Source organism: Syngnathus acus, chromosome 2 (genome assembly GCF_901709675.1).
Source record: "Syngnathus acus chromosome 2, fSynAcu1.2, whole genome shotgun sequence".
NCBI lineage: Eukaryota > Metazoa > Chordata > Actinopteri > Syngnathiformes > Syngnathidae > Syngnathus > Syngnathus acus.
This window is the reverse complement of record NC_051088.1, coordinates 18,349,290-18,369,409: the sequence shown is the minus strand read 5'-3', so window position 1 is coordinate 18,369,409 and position 20,120 is coordinate 18,349,290. Positions and strand designations below refer to the sequence as shown.

The window sequence follows — 20,120 nt, the reverse complement described above, 5'->3', positions numbered from 1 at the left end:
TGAAAATACACCATCGCACTCCTCCACCAATGCCTGCAATAAAGTACATTATACAACTCTAGCTGACGGCAAGGTTATACAAAAATCCTACAAAAACTGTACTAACCGAGGTAAATGTTCTCTTCTGGAGTCAGATGAGTAATGTTAATCGAGTGTGGGATTTGCCTCGGAACGACCTTCCGCAATGCTGGCGCCAAATTGCTTAATTACCTTTTGTGAAGAAATACCTTTGAGATTTACCTGCCGCTCCGCACAGTAGATAGAGTACGCTTGTGCTGCCATGAAAAGTTGATGTGAGGTCACACTTCACTGGGTGGAGATGCTTTGACCTCTCTACCGTCTGTCTGCACACACATCCCAGCACTCACACACATGCACGCACGCGCACGTGCGCCAACACCTTGTATATGACTTTGCCCTTTAATTTGAGGCTTCTTACCTTCAACTGCGTTTCTTGCTCTGTTGTTCTGTTTTGTGTAAAGCTTTAAAAAAATGCATCTCCATCCATTGTCAAATGTGACACCCTGTGTTAATTTATCATGGATTCAGCTAGAGCCCTTTCGGGTCACCCCACACCGGGAAATAGGTCTGCAGATGCGTTTTTATTCTTTGCTAAATAATAGACTTCTTTATAATTCTTCCTGCCTCCTTTCATCCAACAACCATTTTTTATTTCACGTTTCCCTTTGGGAAGTTGTTAAAGGCTTCTTGTCAAGGGTAGGGGGAAATAATTCAACATCAGTTAGTGACAAATAGGACAAAGTATATTTGGCAGTTGTCCAAGCTAATCAAGTACTGAGTGTTGAGACAGAAAGGTGACAGATGACTCGTGATGCTGACCAGTGAAGATGCTAATCACCTCTGAGATATGACTGGCAGTTCCTTCCTTCCATTGTAGTCCTGGCCAAGCGACAGGACCAGGTGCCAGATTTGGCCCCGGTCCACCTACCAGGCCCACGATGTTTGCAGAGTTTGTTGCAGGTCGATATTTCCAACCCCTTTTCTTCAAAAACTTTTGGGCAAAGAGATTTTTGGTCAAATAAGACTTTTTAGTAACTATGCATTCTGAGTGTTTCCAAACGCCTTGACTCAAAGTTGGGACATTGGTTGGTTGATTAGAAATGATATGCCTAACTACATGATTTGATGGAGTATAATTTAACAATCAGAATATTTTTTTTCTTGCTGTTATTACTCAGCTATGGATTTTTCTTTAAATTGTCTGTAACCTCTTCTACGAGGTTAAGAACAAGTCTATGATAGTCTGCGGCGCGAGTGCTTTATCTTCGTTTTATGACTTCTGGAGCTCACAAGGTCTGGTGAAAGGGCAGCGAATGAGACATCAGTGGAGCGGAGATGAAATGATGCTCATCTAGCACTCTTGTCTGTCTTGCTTTGTCTCGTTCTTTTGTCTTTTTCTCTTCGATTGGCAGGTTTTTAGGCTTGCAGGGCGCTTTAGCTCCCCACGTTCCCTCTCCTGTTTCTTCCATCTCAGTCTGACTGGCAGTAATTGCACGGGTTTGTCCCGACGACCCAAAAGACCTGCCAGCTACAAAAAGGCAGAGAAAAATTCCGCTGGGAAACAAGGAAAAAAGCAGATGAAGTTTCAAAAGATATCAACAATTCCTGCAGGCTGTTTCTCATGTTTTCATCTGTTTTTTGCCACCATCATGGCAAAGCGAGCTTTGTCTTGTTGCAGCTGCTGACTGAACACACGGCTGAGTTGTGATAACACACGTCAGGTATAAATGGTGTGTCGAGAAATACTCTGAAAAACTGGTGCTCCTTTGTTGTTGGATGGAATGGCTCGTTTACTTATTTTTCTTTTAAGTATCTTTTTGGCAATGTGCAGCTCAGTTGTTCCTTTTTTTGTGGAGATGAATGTCGAAATGGATCGTACGGCAATTGAAATTGAATTGTATGAAATGACCTGTGTAAAACACCCAGGTGTTACTTACCTTTCTCTACTTCTATCTCCTCTCAGCGGCGTCCAGCTTCAGCTTTTGCCGCGCCTCCCTGGAGCACACGTTGTCGGCTGAAGAGCTGAGCTACCAACTGCCACGTCGGTCCGGGGGCAGCAACCTGACCTGGCATGACGGCCGTGGCGAGAAGACAGCTCACACGCGCACCGTCAAACTGCTGCAGCAGCCTGGCACAGAGGGCATCCAGGTACAAATTGTTTTGTTAGATTTAACTATGATAAATCCATTTTTGTCTTTTGAAATACTATAGCCCGGCTGGTCTGATCAAAGGCATGTTCATGAGTAAAATAAGTAATTAAGATTCACCCATTTTTTTGTAAATAATTAATTGATTTAAAGGTTCAGCTCACTGCTTTTGCCTATACTTCCATTTTTCCTGTTGCTGATCTTACATCAAAAGCATGCAACGGATCTATTCAGATGTGACTTTTATGTTTTTAGAGTCCCAAGTGATAACAAATCTGTCGTTGCTGCTGGAGGGGCAAGTAGAAATTTCCGTTTGCAAAGGCTGGTTGCAACGTTGTTTCCTCCTGCCTGGAGGCAGCAATACGCTTCCTGCGCTTCGCACCACACATAATAGAAGAAGGAGAAACTAAAATCAGACACTCTCCATAGTCATGTTTTATCATTGGGCATGTGCTACTTCCAACCAAATTGCTCAAGATCAATGATGCAGTCTTTGTCTCTCTATACACTGCAAATATGATGTGCCAAAATACCGTTTAACAGATTATAATTGACAAATAATCTTGATCTTTGAAAAAAGTAATTCAGGCTAACACAAATTTTACTTGTTGACTCAACACAGTCTTTGTTTAAATGGGTTTTAGTGAAGAAAATAGTTTCGGCAGATAGTAATCATGATTGACCCTCAAATGTCACATTAATTTTTAGCTCATAAATTCTGCATTCATAGTATCTGTGTGAAGCAGATACATCAAGTTGTTCTGACCCAGTAGTTGTATTCTATATGTCCAGCGTCTGTTAGTGTCGGAGGACGTCCATCCCTCGCTTGGGGTTAGCGATGCATCGAATCTCGAAGCTGGCGGAAACGTTAATTGTTTCTCTGCTCTCACCTGAAAGAAACTCAGTCTCACCGCTTGTGATGTAAACACGCTCAGATATACAGACCTCGTTCGCTCTCGTGTGACAATTATGTCTTTTATGGTATATATCCTCAAGTTTGTGTTTTCAGCCATCATCGGCAATTAGAATCTCCTCGGTGGCACCATGGGGGGACAAAAACAAGGTGTAAAAAGAAAAAAATTCAAAGCATTCCGCTCCTTGTTTGAGCCAAAACAGCGCATGACACCTTCGACTCCTTTTCCTGGTCCAGCTGCTCACGTGAAAGAGAGCCCATAGCCCAAAGGGATATTCCCACTGGCCTTAAAAACACTTGCAGCCGGGAGGCTGTAAGATGTACACATTCTCTGCAGGTTTGTTTAATAATTCATGAGTAGCCCCTCAGCTTTAACAACTAGAAAAGCTTTAATAAAAGACGAGTGAGAAGCTGTTTCCATATGATTACGCAGCGGACGGATAATTAAACCTCTAGACCATGAGGCTTATCGTTTCCTCGTGGCAACACGCCACCTCATACAATATTAAAAATAGCTCTCTCGAGGTGTGTATGTTTGTGCATTCACACTTTGTACGCGCGTTGCCCGTGCCTGCATTTTCGAGAGTCTACGGGCATGCACGGACGGTGGCAGACTTGTGCCCTGTCTACGTCTGGTGGGAGTGATGATTAGATTATTCTTCATTACACTGTTTATTCACACTTCAGCGCTAATGAGGAAGCAGTTATGTGAAGCCAGCTCATTGTTGGATTTAAGGTGCAACCTTGGGATTCCTCCTGGTCAATTTAACAGTGTTAATAGAACAACTCGATATACATATGCACAATCTCAGACACAAACAAATGACCCATGGCACTAAATTTAAACCCTGTTATGTGTCAAAGAAGACAACAGATTGAGTTGTTGCTTATTTAAAAATATTATTACCATTATTTATTCTGCCCTAGTCGGGGGATAAGTGAGAAGTGTGGACCGGTCCCTAGCTCGAGTTCCATCAGGCAGGGCATCCAGCTTAAAGCTTTACCAAGTGATTATGAGGACTCAAGCGGACATGGGACGACATCAGGGATCAACTCTAAGCCCCTTGCTCTTTGCATTAGTGATGTATAGGCTGTCCGATGAGGTTAGACTGGATTCCCCATGGAGCATGATGTTTGCAGATGACATTGTGATCTGCAGTGAAAGCAGGGATAAGATGGAGGAACATTTAGAAAGGTGGAGGCATGCGCTGGAAAGGACAAGAATGAATATTTGCAGAAGATAAAAAATAAATGTACGTGGATTAGAGTGCTAGAGGAGGAAAAGTGAGGCTACAGGAAGAAAAGAGGGTAGAGGATTTTAAATACTTGAGCGTCAACAGTCCAGAGCAATGGTGAGTGTGGTAAGGAGGTGAAGAAACCGATCCAAGCAGGATGGAACAGGTACAGGAAAGTTTCAGGTGTATTACGTCATCGAAGAGCCTCGATTTGTATGCAGGGAAAAGTTTATGACGGTGATGGCCTGGCCATGATTTATGGATTGGAGACAGCAGGAAGCAGAGCTGGAGGTGGCAGAAGATGTTGAAGATCTCATTCAGAGTCACCAGGATGGTTAGGATTAGAAATGAGCTCATCAGAGGAACAGCCAAGGGTAGATGTTTTGGGTGAAAAGATTGAGAGAGTTGATTTAGATTGTTCAGGCACGTACGGAAGGGAGAGTGTGAATATATCGGTAAAAGAGTATGGAGCTGCCAGGAGAAAGCGCAAGAAAATTTAAACTCGTATTGATTCTTTTTTCATTTGTTTGTTTTTATTTCATTGACCCATAAATCTGGGATTTTATTTTTTTCATATCCATTGTTTTCCAGATGAGGCGAGGAGCGGGCTCGCTAGGTGACCCCATAATGCTGTGTGACACAGCATGGAGGAGAAGCTTTTTTAGGGGAGCAATTTAGGAAGTTTCAGTCACCCATGTGTTGTCCTATTAGGAGAAACAAGTGCAAGGAAAATTGGCATTTGTAAAGCAGTTTTTCAAACTCCAAGGGTAAAGAAAGGCCAGTCGGGGATTTTTCTTCCATGACTTTGCTATTTTTTTTTACATGGTGGCGAGAGATTGAAAATAGAGTCTATTTGTTGTCATTTTCCTCATGCCACTAATAAGCAGAATGTCTTGATCTTAGACTTCTGCTTAATCGAGGGTTTGTGAAAACCCCATCTGTTCCTTTTTCCCTCGACTGAGTCTCTGTTACCAGACATTCTTATTTGTGTCCCATGAGGGACCAAACAGAGGTTGTATGTTGACAAATACCTAACAACCTTTACTTTTTTGAAAGTATGTAAGACAAGTCTGTGCTTGTTGAACGACATCTGAAGCAGCAAGAGATAGGGAGGCTTTGGTGTCAACAGCGGATGAGAATGAAGGATGGGAAGTGTGTGAGATATGCAAGATCATGTATCAAATCATCTGTCACAGTGGGATCGAAGAGACAAGTTGAATCTAAAAAAAGCAAGAACTGAACAGAGATCAACTGTCAGCCGCATCAGAGCAGAATCAGATTGTTGTTCACATAAATGTAGACATATATATGTTCCATTTCTACTCAGTAACACGGAAAAATATTCTTCATGAAGAATTTTTTCGGGGTGCAGAAAGGATGCTGAGAATTGCTCACATGAATTTATAGTAAAACTATATGATCCTCATGAAATCACATACAATGTATAAAGAGCAGACAGATGTCCGATTTTGTGACATAATGGAGGTAGGGGGGAGACGAAAAGAAGCATTGGGTTTATTTGACATGTGCAAAATCATAATAGGCGGCTCTAGCAGCAATCACACATCCAAAAAATTAATGCACAATAGATCATGCAATTTAGATTCTTAGCTGCAATCAGAGATTTGCTTCTAAATATATTGTATTTGTTTGACCATGATTGCTGAAAGCATGAGCAAAGGCGGAGAACTATAGAAATGCACTGCGGAGATATAGAGTTTTCCCGATTTTTATTTTATTTTTTTTCAAGTGGTGTCTAGGTAAAATGGCACCTGACTTGGCCACTTGACAAGAATCAATATTTTCCCACGATATACACTAAGAACCTAAGCAAGCGCTTTTGTTCATTTGTGAGTTCCTTTGTTGTGATGATTAGGCCCAAGTCTGTTAGCTTGCAGCCCCCCCATCAACCCAGTGGGATATATTCCAGCTACCTTTAAGCATCTGGTTTTATCCATCTCAGGGGGAGGACCGTTTTGCCACTTGACATCACACTTGCCAGGTCTCAGGTCACAACCAATCATGGCTCAGCTTGAGAAAATTAGTGTGATTAGTGTGACTGTGATTGGTTGTTGGGAGGTTAAAAATACCCCAAATCTCTCAGGGAAATTGTAGAGATAAAAAAAAAGCATTCATATTATTAAAATTATAATTAATATTTTGTTTTTGCACATAATAACAGCAGTGACAAAGAAAAAGGTTTGACCAGTCGTTCTATTGTCATGTGTGCTCAGCAGTGTAAAGTTATCACGGTCAATGTTGTGTTCGGCTGAACCAGACAAAAAGTAACTTTTTTTTTTCCCCACACAGATTTGCTGCTTTTAATATCCTAACATGACGACGATGGAAGTGTGGCGATTTTAATATTGCAATATTACGATATCAGCATGACCGTTACATCGCTGCTAACTATTGTATTTTACTTAAATTTAACGGAATATGTCAACTTTTTAAAGCTTGCAGCAACTGAAGGTTAAAATTAACTTCTCAGCATAAAATCTTACTGTCTTGATAGACAACAGGAAGACAATAAGTGCAGTATATATTACCCATCCTCCAATGTCTCATACTTCTTCTCCATATTGAGTTTCAGCAGGGCCTTCCATTCCTCATTCTCATTTCTCCCTCGCTTCCTGCGTATGTAATGAATGAGGGAGCTCCTCCCACTGGACAGAATTAGGTCTCGGGAAGAGTGGGGGAGTCGACAAAGTGTGAACAGGATCAGAAGAGAATTGGCCAGAGGACATAGACACTGATGGATGGCCATAAAGGCACGCAAGAGTAGCGGAGGGGAGGTGGGGGCTGAGAATCTGAGCATGATGTAGAACAATCACTCGGTTTGCCTTCTGCCAGCTTTTTTGACTCACACACGCTAACTTATAACTATGTTTTGTCAGTCTCTTGCCTGCCTTTTTACAAAATATACTTTATTCTTTTATTTATGACACTTTGCAGTGTCACAATAAGTAAAGAAATCAAACCCTTCCTTTTCAAGTGTCAATGCACAGTTTATTTTATTCATATCCATAGAGAAGAATTCAGTAGTCGACACCCCTTTTATCTTGTCAGCTTTCATGATCCAGAGAGCCAAACTGAGTTACTTTTTGTCCCCCGAAGGTGCCTTGAAATGAAGCAGTATCGTTCATAAGCTGTATCCAATAAAAGTGAGCAGCAATGTGCTGCCAAATACTTAATACTGTATTTCAGATGTAAAATTTAATGATGAATCCATCAAAGTTAGAGCAAGAGATTGTTCTTGTTGCATTGATAATAGCGGATGATTACCAGGCACTTGCAGGTCACGCTCACTTATAAATAATCACTGTGATTAATCTTCATTTTATGGATTTGAACATTGGGTGGGACTACATTTGCATATCTGCATTTTCACTCTAGCATCTGACGGAGAGAATTTCTACCTTACTTAGTCCGCATTCATAGGGAATTGTCTAAACCTTTACCAACTCAATTATAGTCAGTGATGGGGTGATAAATAGATGGATGGACAATCCATTATGATGATGACAAGTGGACCAGGAAAATTTGAACTTTCTGCATTTGGTTTGAATCCAGAGACGCGGCTCCAATTATTCCGGTTATGCAAGCAGTGTCTAATATGGGCTGCATTGAAAATATGTTCTGGCAACTGGCTATGGGTCACCATTTTTTTATTAAGCCACAAGAGTACATGCACGCTTGCGCTTGTTTGCATAACATGCCGACAAAAATAATCTCCATGACATGTAGTTCGGCAATGGAGTAGAAGTTTTGGCAGCCGATCTGTGTTTCTCTCCTGTTTCACGCTTGGCTCAATCAGGACATTTTAATTCATGGATTTTATGTACAAATGAGAACAAACAACATCATGACCAAGTGGGACGTTTTTCTCTACCCACAAAAACAAACTTAAATCAGCAAATGTATTTTGCCTCTTGAGAAAGGAAAGAACAGCGACATCATTCTAGCAACTACCTAAATTAGTCCCTGTCCGGCCTTCCTTTGTGGAGTTTGCATGGGCTCCCTATGCTTGCGAGTGTGACTGTGAATGTTTTTTTTTTGTCTATATATGGGTTGAAATTGACTAGTGTACCCTGCCACTCGCCCAACGTCAGCTGGAATAGGCTCCAGCTCGGGCTAATGAGGATGAGCGCTATAGAAAATGGATGAATTATGAACTCTCATCACTTGGGCCAGACCGATTAATCGGCCGGCTGATTTAAAATCGTCAAAAAATGGTCTGATTTTTTTCCCCCCCCGTTTTAGACTTTAATATGTTACAAAATCAGACAAAGATAGTGACAGTCAGTCATTCTTGTACAAAATAAGCAACATAATGGATTTTTATCTCTCATAAAGTTAAACAAATATTAAATTCAAGTCAACTCAAGGACAAAGTATTGTAAAACAGTCAAGTGTTCAACCCGTAATTCATATCTTTAATGTTGTAAGCATTAAGGGATCCAAAATAAAGGTTTTCAATTCATTACATATTTTTAAATTAATCAGCCAATTATCATCAGAATCTGAAATATTATCAGAATTTTACACCGCCAAATATCGGAATTGGTATTGACCTAAAAAAAAAATCCATAACCACTGGGCCCTACTCACCACCAAAAGATCAGTCAACGTGAACGTTCTCTTCGTGAAAGCAGAATTTGAAAGTCTGCTTGTGGAGTCATCTTGCATCCACAAATGTGCTTCACTGGTTTGCTATTTCTGTACACCTTCAAACACCTCACAGGAAGCAGATAATGGGAATCTGTTGCCTCTTTGTTTTCAGGTGCATCCAGGTGAAGCCTTCACTGTGTTCCACACCAGCCCCACGTTGTCCAGTCTGTCCAAACCCGTGGTGCTGTGGACTCAGCAGGACGTCTGCAAGTGGCTTAAGAAACACTGTCCTCACAACTACCTGACCTATGTTGAAGCCTTCTCTCATCACGCCATCACAGGTATTCACCTAACACGCACTGCGTCTGTAATTGCATTCACAGCTTGCGCCATTTCAAAGGACAGAAAAGTTGCGTGACTGTCACAGTCAGACTTTGTTGTGAATCAGTGCAATAAAGGGCTTGGCATATCTGGCTTTGCAAATTTTATTTTAAGGTATGTGGTTGCACAGCTTAGTTGGGTTTGTGGCTCCACAGCTTAGCTTGCTCAACTGGAAGCACGTTTGCAGCCAAATCTCTCCAAAGGAGATTGAGAAGGCATTCATGTGTAGTCCTAAAAAAACTGCAGACTATTTTTGGTTAAGAAAGCAAGAAAGGGGAAAAAAAACTTGGGTCATTCGTCATTATGAGTTCAAACAATACCTCCCACAAAACAGTCAAGCTATGTCGTAAAAAGTTATTTTCAAATCTAAACGACGGTGGTCCCTTGAGATATGAGTGCATTTCGTTCCTTGACAGCTCATATCAAAACACCACAAATCTCTTTCCCAATTGAATTGAATGAAAATGCCATTAATATATTCCAGCCTCCCTAAAAATGTTTTTTATTTATTAAGAAAATAGCATTTAATTCATACTTTATAAAAACACGCAATAGTTATTTTAAATACAGTTAAATATTCAAAGTGATTCACCCAAGTTAATTTATTAATATTACTTGTGGGCGACTTGGGTCATGGGTTGTTTAACTCCTCTAGATACAATAATGCAAAAATACTGTAAAAAACTGGATATTAAATTCTAGAGCAAAAAAAAAGCAGACGCAGCCAGTCGATGTAGGCTGTTTCATTCATTCAGAAAATGAAAATGTTTATCCATTGGAGTAATAATAAGGCAATCTGACAGGGTGGCGAACAGGAGTTTAAGCTCAGCAGATTCGGATTCGCTCTTCGATAAACCCTGATTTTGAATCAAATGAATGAGGATTTTTTTTTTTTTTTTTTTTTTTTTAAAACAATGTCTAAATGTGTGCATATGGCGAGTACCAATGCAATTGTCATAGTTGCGCATTCACAGAAGGGTGGCGGATCCGAGCAATGGCCCCAAGATGAATTCTCTGTCTGTATCATCTTTTGTTCAGTGACCCAAACGTAATCATGTCTCTCACAGTCTCTCAGTAAGCGCACCATCACAGCGGAACAAGCTGCCTGAGGAGATCAGTGTCGCCATTCAATTTGCACTTGAACATTTGGGACATCATTTTTCAGAGTGGGCTTTTTATTTAATCCTTTTACCAAACCTCTGTCCCTTTTTTTCCCATAACATACAAAAAGATGTTGCAAGTCCTTGTGGAAGACAGCTGGCATTCAAGTGATGTCCAATAGTATATTGTAGTATAACGTCAAATAACGTCATTGGCCATGTGTCAGTTATGTAGCAAATACATAACATGTAGCTGCTTGTCCACTTTTAAGCACAGCGTGCAGAAAACATCTATGATCTCGGCACCCTCACAGTAGCCAAGAGACTTCAATCTTTTGCTCCTCTCGCTACCCACAAAGCTTCAAATGACACGTGGGAATAAAAGTTTGCACCTCTTGTTTGCAAAATATCAATATAAAGGCAGCTAAGGTGTATTCTGATTAGAAAAGTGAGCAGTAAGAAATAAAATCTCTTCAAACTATGTAAGTAGCACCACTAGGTTGTTCTGCTTTTCACAGTGCCTATCTAGCTGCAAAAGCCTCATTTGCCATTGGAAGTGTTAATATGCAATTTGTTTTGAAGCCAAATTGAGACTGGTGATCTCTATTGAGCAGCTTTTGTTTTTGTCTTTCTCCTCTTTTGACAGCTCTCCCCAATCTGCATGCAATTAATGAGAGCCGTAGCACGTCTGTGGAGAATTGATTTGAATTCCATTCTACTGCTTTGTCTCATTTATGCACGCATATAGCAAGGGCATTGTGTCTCGAGGACAAGCTGGTGCAAGCGCTCACAAAGGAGGGGAGAGGGTGTTGGATGAGCTTGGTCTGGTTTTTGTGGATGCAAGCGCAAGGTTTGTGAGGAAAAAAATATAACTGCGCAGAAAATCAATAGGATATTGGTGTCAGTTTATTACAGAATGGGTTTCGTGCGAGGAGCATCGGAGGTTACAAACAATGGAGTCGGTCTCAGCAGGAAATTTGAGGTTTGACTAGATTGTGATGGATGAGCGTGTGATTCTATGCAGAGCAGCCATGTAGATTTGGGAGCAAATAGAAAACAAAAGAACTGAAAGTGGCCTCCATTTGCCTTTGCAGATGATTTTTAAAGCCGAACAACAGGCCATCACTATGAGGTGCCCATATAATTCTATCTTTTAAAATATGACCGCCAACTCTCTATTAAGATCATTTCTTTGTAAGATGTAAAATGGGGCAGAGGAGAAAGTACTGATTGATCAGTCTTGCTGTTTTTTCTTTTGTTTCCTTGTCTGCTGACCTTTCATAGCGACATGCAGGGTTACAGGTAGAAGAAGTGCTGGAGAGCACTTCTTCTGGGGACTTCACCACTCTGCTGAGTGACGTCAACGATCACTGGGCATGGGAGGAGTTCGGTGAGGCAATGGAGAATGACTTCCGGACGGCTTCGAGGAAATTCTGAGATCCTACCCCAAGTGGAGGAGTTCAAGTATCTTGGGGTCTTGTTCACGAGCGAGGGCAGGATGGGGTGTGAAATCGAAATGGATGGATGGATGGATGGATGGATGGACGGACGGACGGATGGAAAAGGAGATGAGAGCTTCATGAGTAATGACTATAATTATATCATTTGGGAGCTGCGACAGATATGATGGATTTTGCTTTCTGCAGTGAAGGACATTACCTGCCTGTATTAACGTGTGTGTGTGTGTGTGTGTGTGTGTGCGTGCGTGTGTGTGCGTGTGTGTGTGTGTGGGGAGGTGCGCACGTCTGTTGCTTGAAGCATATTTTTTTTTCTCATATGTTAACGTGAATGCAGGCTGCTTGTAAAATGTGCTCACTGTGGGAAATGGTTTGTTTAATGAGTGTCTCCCCTGCGTTAATGCCAGTTCTTTTATAAGTCCGATGCAGAACGAATGCTTCCCTCTTCATTCCAGACGTTTTACTGCCGCTAATTGGAAATGTGCAGTGTCGATTTGGATTAGGCTGTGAATCTCCAGGTTGAATTACAAACATGCCAACGAGTTTTTAAGTTTCCCTTAAAAGTGAAAAGTGAAATTTGTTTCTTTACAATAATGTTCTATGCGCCTTAAGGTGTACCCATGGAGGTCCTACGTTGAGGTTTTGCTGGGAAAATTAAGCAATAATATGAAGTTTGATCAATAGCTAGTGTCCCCATTTTTGTGTCTGGTCTTGTATTTGCCAAAGTAATCGCCCTCTCTATCGTTTAATGCACAGCACCATCATGTCGTTAACAAGGCCAAGGCCCTTTCACTTCAAGGTGAAGTTTAAAGCCCGGCGCACAAGGCGTTTGGTATTTTGCCATCTGCTCCTCGCCTAATCTGATGGGATTTAGACACAGATATGAAATGGAGTTTGAACATTTCAGTGGAATTTTCCATAAATTCCTGCCCAATGTGCAAATGGGGTCAGATCCAGATTAAACTTCATTTGGCATTATAGTGTTTGACATCAGGAACACAAATTAATTTACCAATGAAATAACTGGCTATCCCTATATTCCTACTATTAAATATAGTCATGAACAAATTGATTCCAGACTGCCCTAACCTTTTAACCCTTTTCTTTGAGGGTATTATATTAAACAAGAATCCGCTCTCCTCTTGACAGGGCGAGCCTTGCTGCGTTTGAACGGGGAGAAGCTCCAGAGAATGGGAATCGTCCAGGACACCCTAAGACAGGAAGTCCTCCAACAAGTCCTCCAGCTTCAGGTTCGAGAAGAAGTCCGCAATCTTCAGCTTCTCAGTCGGAGTAAGTCATAAAATAATCATGTTTGTTGTGTGTGGTGGGGGGCAGGGGGTTGCGGTCTGTACTGAGAAGAAACAGTCAGATTTGATTTAGCTTTGGCCAAATTGACAGCCTGGGAGCAGGTGTGCCTTCTGTGACATTATATAGAAAGAAAGGCAGTGTGTGCTTCATTGATGGCAGCACTCAATTCGCTGCCTTGCCCAGGAGTGACAGCTTCGGGAAACTTTTTTTTACGAGTCACTCATCAATAAAATGCATTGTTATTCAAAACTGGCATTTGCAAACCCTGACCTAGCTTTAAGGTCTGTTAAAAAGTACACATTTTGTCCTCACAAATAAGACAATTCAGTTCACTCGTAGGAAAACTGTAATGCTCCGTAATCCACACGTAGTAGCAGATCAGGGATGCTCACATTTCATTGATGTCTTAATCCACAATTTACAAAGAGCAGGAGGGAAAACTCACACTTTGTTTTCTTTGGAGCAGAATCCTCAACAGCCATCGGTAGAGGCAAACAAATGTTTAAATTAACATTGCTGACTGATAAATGCAAAAGGAAAACAGAAAATGATAGATGAATTGAAACATTATTTAGCTGTTCATTTTGTTTGGGCATGATATGCTTAACATTAACCTCAAAATGGATTTTTAATTTGAAATGAAAGGTAGGTCTTGAGTTGATTTTATTATGCTAATATCAGTGGAAGTTCTGCACTGAATTACTCTCTGGGTGAGACTATTTTTTTGGGGGGGGGGGGGGCTCATGCTCGTGACATAAAAAATTCACCCCGGACGGCCACTCGTGTGGCCCATGCCAAAAAATGCTACTGTGTAATGCTTCAACTCAGAAAACAATTTAAAAAAAAAGTATATTGTGTTCGTAGCTTGATGGGGATTTATTAAGTCACTCTTGATTGTTAGACACAAGATTGATATATCTCATTCCATTTTTTGACAGCATGACGCTCTCAAAATACTCATGGTTGTGGAGTTTTTTTTTTTTTCATAATAACTACACATAGCAATGGACTTTGAGATAAGTGAATTCGTGGTGAAAAAGCAACAAATTATTTCCAGCCAAAGTAAAGCTTTTTCCAATTAATCAGGCCTCATAATTAACAAATGAAAGCAATCAGCAGCACTTGATTAAGAATTTTGGATGAAGGAACAACACGCAGAACGACACAGTGTTTGTAAGACCTTAACATTTTAAATAAATGCTTGTAATCTAGATGAAATTATAGATTCACGTATTCACTTTAGACTGCTACTGATACAAATTTGTTCCAGTGGCTGGTAATAATTGACAATTAAACTTTGAAAAAAAGTGCTATTCAGATTAAAATTGAACTACGGTCGGGCTGACTTGTTTGCATGAAAGAAGCAGACAGTCAACTAATTTACTGAATTTACATTCATTGATCTCCAAAAAAACCCCATATGTGGGTATCCATTTGAATTAAACTGAATTTAAGTGGGAGCTTTTGAGTTGATGTTAGACTTGAGTGCAAACTAAAGTGTGTGCGTGTAGTGTGTGTGTGTGTTCGTTTTATTTTACTTTTAGTAAAGGGACATATTTTGCTGCTTGTACATAGTTGTTACCTTTTTTGAAATGAAAGTGTTGGAGCTTGTCCAATACGCAGAATAGAGTTTGAACACACCGCACGGCAGGACAGAATAAGAAGACTGAGCTCTGATTAGGTTTGAGCTGTATGACAGAAAAATTGACAGGCTGAAATTGATAGATCAGAGGATAATGAAGCAGTGCGTAGAGAGAAAACATTGTCTGACAGCACATTTATTCACTGGCTGCATGTCTCTGCCTTCCATTATGTGCTAATCAGTCTGTGACAGGCGCACTTGCTAGAAGCGCCGTAATAACGTTTCGCAGTCGATATTGAGCCGCCGTACTAATTGCAGGACAGCAAATTAGAGTTTAAAATGTTATTCACCAAGCAACACCTCGAGAGTTAAATAGAGAAAATTGACTTTCAGTGAGTGAAAGGATGTTTTTTCATGGTGGGGTGTGTATAAACAGTGTCAAATGGTTTCTGAAGCAAACTTTATACGGGAATGATGTGGCTACAATGAACTCATCTCGTGCTTGGTTTTCACATCAAAAGGCAAACAGAGAAGATGAGAAAATTCATAAAACATTGATATCAAGATGACATGGAAACTGATGAACCTTTGAACCTCCAGTGATGACAACAGCGTGTAAAAATCATACGTCTGCAGAAGCTGTTGAAGCACACTCCTTTTTTTTTTTTTTATTCAACAAAACTTTGAGCAAACTTTCAGGTCACGCTTAAGTAAGCCACTATATACTCCACTGGCAAGCTGAAAATTCACATGTGTAGAAAATTTAAATCAAAGTAGAATGCAAATGTATGTAAGCGAGCGTACAGGACATAAACTTATTCAACCTTCAGTGCAGAACTTTCACCCCTTTCATGTTTGAAATCTATTTGCTGCATAATCTCTCGCATGTATTTTTAGACTTGACTTTCCACGGTCAATGTAATGTTTCCAGCCTGGTGTATTGTGTCGCGTGTGCCGTGAAAGGTAAAGGGGAGTCTTCCAGAGTCCAAAGCCTCTTAGCTCTCCCAGTGTGACATCGGCTTTGCAGGGGTCGCTGTAACATCTGGATTGCTTTGGGACTGGCGGGCGGAAGGGTTGGAACCGGAGTTGAAAGCTCCTCCTCATTCATATTTCTTGCTTGTTGGTTTATCATTATAATAAAGTGTCAGTTCCTCCTTCCTTCTCAACACATCAATTTTTCATCAAAGTCTATCTTTGTATGCAGCCATCTGCCATCCCTCAGTATTTCACTAGTAATTAGATAAAGCCAGATGACTGTTACACCCCGCCCCCCATTGCATCTTTGACTGTTTGTATCATGATAATAAAAAGATGATTCAGTTAGTTTGCTTTGCTTTGGATTGACTCACATTTGAACTTCCAAGGTGCAAATGCAACATATCAAAGCACAAATTTGGTGGCTGGTTGCATCTCGCATTCTTTCCACATCCTCCTTTGGGAGCTCATTTAAAATATTTCCCATCAGAGAAATGTTTCTGCACACGCCTGCAGTCATATCTCCAGCCACTTCATTTTTCTGCCTCTGCGTGTCGTGGCTCAGGTTCACCCGAGTGCCGCACTCGCATCTGTCTGTGCCCGGAAAACAGGTGGCGAGTGTTTGTCGGCTATCACGAGAGAGAAGCTCGTGGCCGAAAATGCAGACAGTTTATTCAAAGAAAGTGTGACCGCCTAATGACGCTTGATGTCAGGAGTTGGCTGGTTGTCAGGGAAACCATCTGGTTTCATCTGTAGTTTTCTGAGAGATAGATTATGACATCATGTGAGCTTGTTATCGCGTGCTGTCACATAATAATTGGCATAGTATTAAGCAACAAACCACAAATGCAAAGGCTTGGTGTAATAGGAATAAAATATCAGTTGTTGCCCGCTTTATTGCGATTCAACAATTGTGTTCTTGCTATATTTTTGAAGATTAATTTGATCATAAAAATCCGTCCACCCATCGATTATCCGAGCAGCTTCATCCTCATGGTCGCCAGCCAATTGCATGGCACACATAGACAAACAACCACTCACAATCACACCCAAGGACAATTTAAAGTGCTCAGTTAACCTAGCATACATGTTTTTGGAATGTGGGAGGAAACCTGTGTACCTGGAGAAAACCCATGCAGGTATGGGGAGAACATACAAACTCCACACAGGAATTGAACCCTGCACCCCTGATGATGACCTTGATCATAATAATTAATAATGATAATCATGATCATCATCATCAATATTATATAACCCCTTAAGCATCACATATTTGAACACAAATGGTGCAGCAGCACATTTAGTATAACAGTATTCACAGTTATATTATCTAAGAAGAGCTGAAACAAGCTGTGACATATATACTGTATAGTAAAGGAAAAATGGCACTCGATAATATTGTGCTTTATAAAAACAGACACAAAAATAAAGTCTTTGTCACACTGCTTCAATTGAATGGCCATTGTACATACAGCATTTAAGAAAAACTTGCCTCGAGTTTGAGCCTACAGCGCAATAATTAACTAATAAAAAAAAACAACAACACACATTTATAGTCCTATAAAAGAGAGGCAATGCATTTTGACGAGTGATACTTTTCAAACTATGGATGCCTTTGGATCAGTCCTAATTATATGCTGCTCTTCTTTCTTTCTCCTCTCCTCAGCCTCCTTTGGAAACTTCTCTTAGCTCATCGTGTGGTCCATTTGGCAACCCTTGTCCTCAGCCCCTGTCAGAAAAACTCCATGGAGATAGATGCTTCTGTCTTCACATTTGCAATGGAGAATTAAGCCTAGGAAAAGCCTGTTGACTACACGCCAACCAGTCTGCTGGATTCTCATTCAACGCTGGTTTACCAGACCTCCGGGTGAGAGACAAAGCCTCGCTCAAGGCCGGAATACCAACTGTAGCATAGCGATAACAAGGTGATCATCTGAAATCGTCTGGTTTCGATCGAAGTAGCAAATCCATCCTTGTTAGTGGGATTGATAGATACACAAGATCCATTACAAGAGTTGGATCAAAATGTCTGCTTTTACAAAGTTAATGATAACAATAATTGTATTTGACAGTTTCAATTAAAACAGAGCATTATTTTGAAATCGAAATGGTGGGGTAGTCAAGGTTGTAGTTTAACTTTAAGTTTAACTTTTTTTTTTACATAAATTTTAACTTTTGAAACAAAGGGTGTTGAGACCATAGTTGAAATGATGTGTGTATATGTACTATATGATAACTTTACACAAACAACAGTGCATTTTCCTCTCAGGATTTGAGATCGCTGGTGGATGACTAATAGTAGATATCATCAGACGTTTTATATTGTGATTGAATTAGACTAGATTGACTATGTAGCGAGACACTATATACTACAGCACGTTTGAGGATTGTAAAATAACATGCACTGTAAGCAAGTGCATTCTCACAGAAGCTTGTGCTTATTTCTATGGGACAAATCCCAAGGGCAGGCAAGTATAATGTGATGATCTCGTTGTCTACGCTTGATCAAGCAATAATTTAAATGTAATTACACAATGAGGACTAGCTGTTAGGGCTAAGTAAGATACATTGAAATGCGTTATTTTGCAGAATGATGTTTATACGTTTGCCTGTTATAGAGGCAGCATTTAACTGCCTTGCAGTGTTGTTCAAGAACGTTACTGGAAGTCATTTCCCTCTCGAAGAAAAGGACAAACCCGGCGGATACAGTCAAACGTGCACCTGTCACTCTTACCATCCCATAAAAAACACAACAGCTTGTTTACGTTGCAAAAACTAAGAATTTGCTGTCTCGTGATTTTGTCACTCTAAGTGGTCTGTACCTCAGAGCGTTTGCAGATTATGTAAATGTCAACATTTAATGGACAGTTGTCAAGCCACTGTGATGCTGTCTATGGAGTGGGAATAAAAGAGACATTTGAACAAACAAATCAATAAAGAAGACATAACTAGACATTTCTGAAAGGTGGTAATGACAAAGGTTTTAATAACTTTATGATCTGATATGTATTTCTGTGCACTTTGAAATAACAAATGTTTTTCTATATATTGCCTGAATAGCTTAATGACCCTTAAGGAACTGTTTAATGCATGCCTGATGATTTTCTAAATCACGGACACTGCCAAAGTCGTCTAAAAATGTTCAGTACTTGATTATATTTTATGTTTTGAATAATGCTAGACGCCAGTTTTGGATTACTACTGAATGTTCTGGACAGAGGGAAATGTTTTGCCTAACAATGAAAAGATATGTGTCAAAAGATAGTGTCAGAAGAACAAACAAACAAATGCATGGTAAGTGGTGAGTAAGAACTTTGCATAGTCAGGGAACATTAACAAATTGATGATGTCACAGCCAAAAGTTCACATAATTCCGTACAAAATGACAAAATTGAAAGAAGGATGAATGGGCGGTGTGCAACAGAGGGCAAAGTGGATGTATGTGCAAGAATGGTTTACAGGAAGGACACTTGGAGATAAAACCGGTAGAGGTGCCATAGGAAAAGCGGCAGGAGGAAAACAACCAAGAACCCGGCCAAAGGTGATCGCCAAGGCCGAAAGACAGGATGGAAAACAACAGCCCCCACATAATCAGCACCCACCCCCACGGAAGCAGCTCTCACCCAACCAGCACCCACTCCCATGGAATCAAACTCTCCTGCGAACCTTGAATGTTGCCTTTCGGAATGGACTTTCTGCTCTTGAGCATGGTCGCACGAAAGGTCCAGCACTGTATTGTACTCTCCTGAAAACAGAGCTTTCTTGACAAGAATTGTGATTGAACTCAACCAACCTGTGTAAGTCTAAATTTTGTTTCGGTGTCTTAGCCTTTTCCTAAAACTGAAGAAATAAAACGAGCACGCAGTGAGTAAATTGGATAACAGGTGATTGGCTATGGCTTTTGCCGTGAGGCTTCCCAAATTGCGCAACAAATCCAACATTATACAATAGATAGTAGATACTGCATATTATGCTGCAGTAATATTTGTAAATTGAGTACCAAGTGAGAAGAATTATTGACAGTGATATATAACTTTATGCGCTCAAGTGTATGAAACATTTGTTGATTATGCCTGATGTGTTTGCATAGTAATTCAAATAGAGTACACATTGAAACTTTGGGAATAATAACCTTCCTTTTGACACTGTTAGATTGGCATTCATTTAACATGCCCAGAAACTGTGGTTGAAGTGCGACGGTGACGTCATTTTTAATGGCGCCTACTAACGATTTTTTACGAAACAACACCGCCCCTTAGTGGAAAACTAATGCATTAAAAAAACACTCGGGATGCAATCAAAAATAGAATATGTCTCCAGGAGGCCTACAAATGAATAAACGATAATTAAAAATAATAGCAGGGTACTCAATTCTGGTTTGGGGTCAGGC

General features: G+C 40.5%; 1 protein-coding gene across 1 annotated transcript in view; it reads left to right on the top strand.

The window, feature by feature from the left end:
- samd10b (sterile alpha motif domain containing 10b) overlaps positions 1–18,685 on the top strand; it is a 31,305-nt gene extending 12,620 nt beyond the window's left edge. Inside the window, exons 2-5 of the mRNA XM_037243759.1 lie at positions 1,985–2,169; positions 9,100–9,268; positions 13,015–13,155; positions 17,397–18,685. Coding sequence (XP_037099654.1) covers positions 1,985–2,169; positions 9,100–9,268; positions 13,015–13,155; positions 17,397–17,419 — 518 coding nt within the window. The 3' untranslated portion in view covers positions 17,420–18,685. The remainder of the gene's footprint in view (positions 1–1,984; positions 2,170–9,099; positions 9,269–13,014; positions 13,156–17,396) is intronic.
- The last annotated feature ends 1,435 nt before the right edge of the window (positions 18,686–20,120 follow it).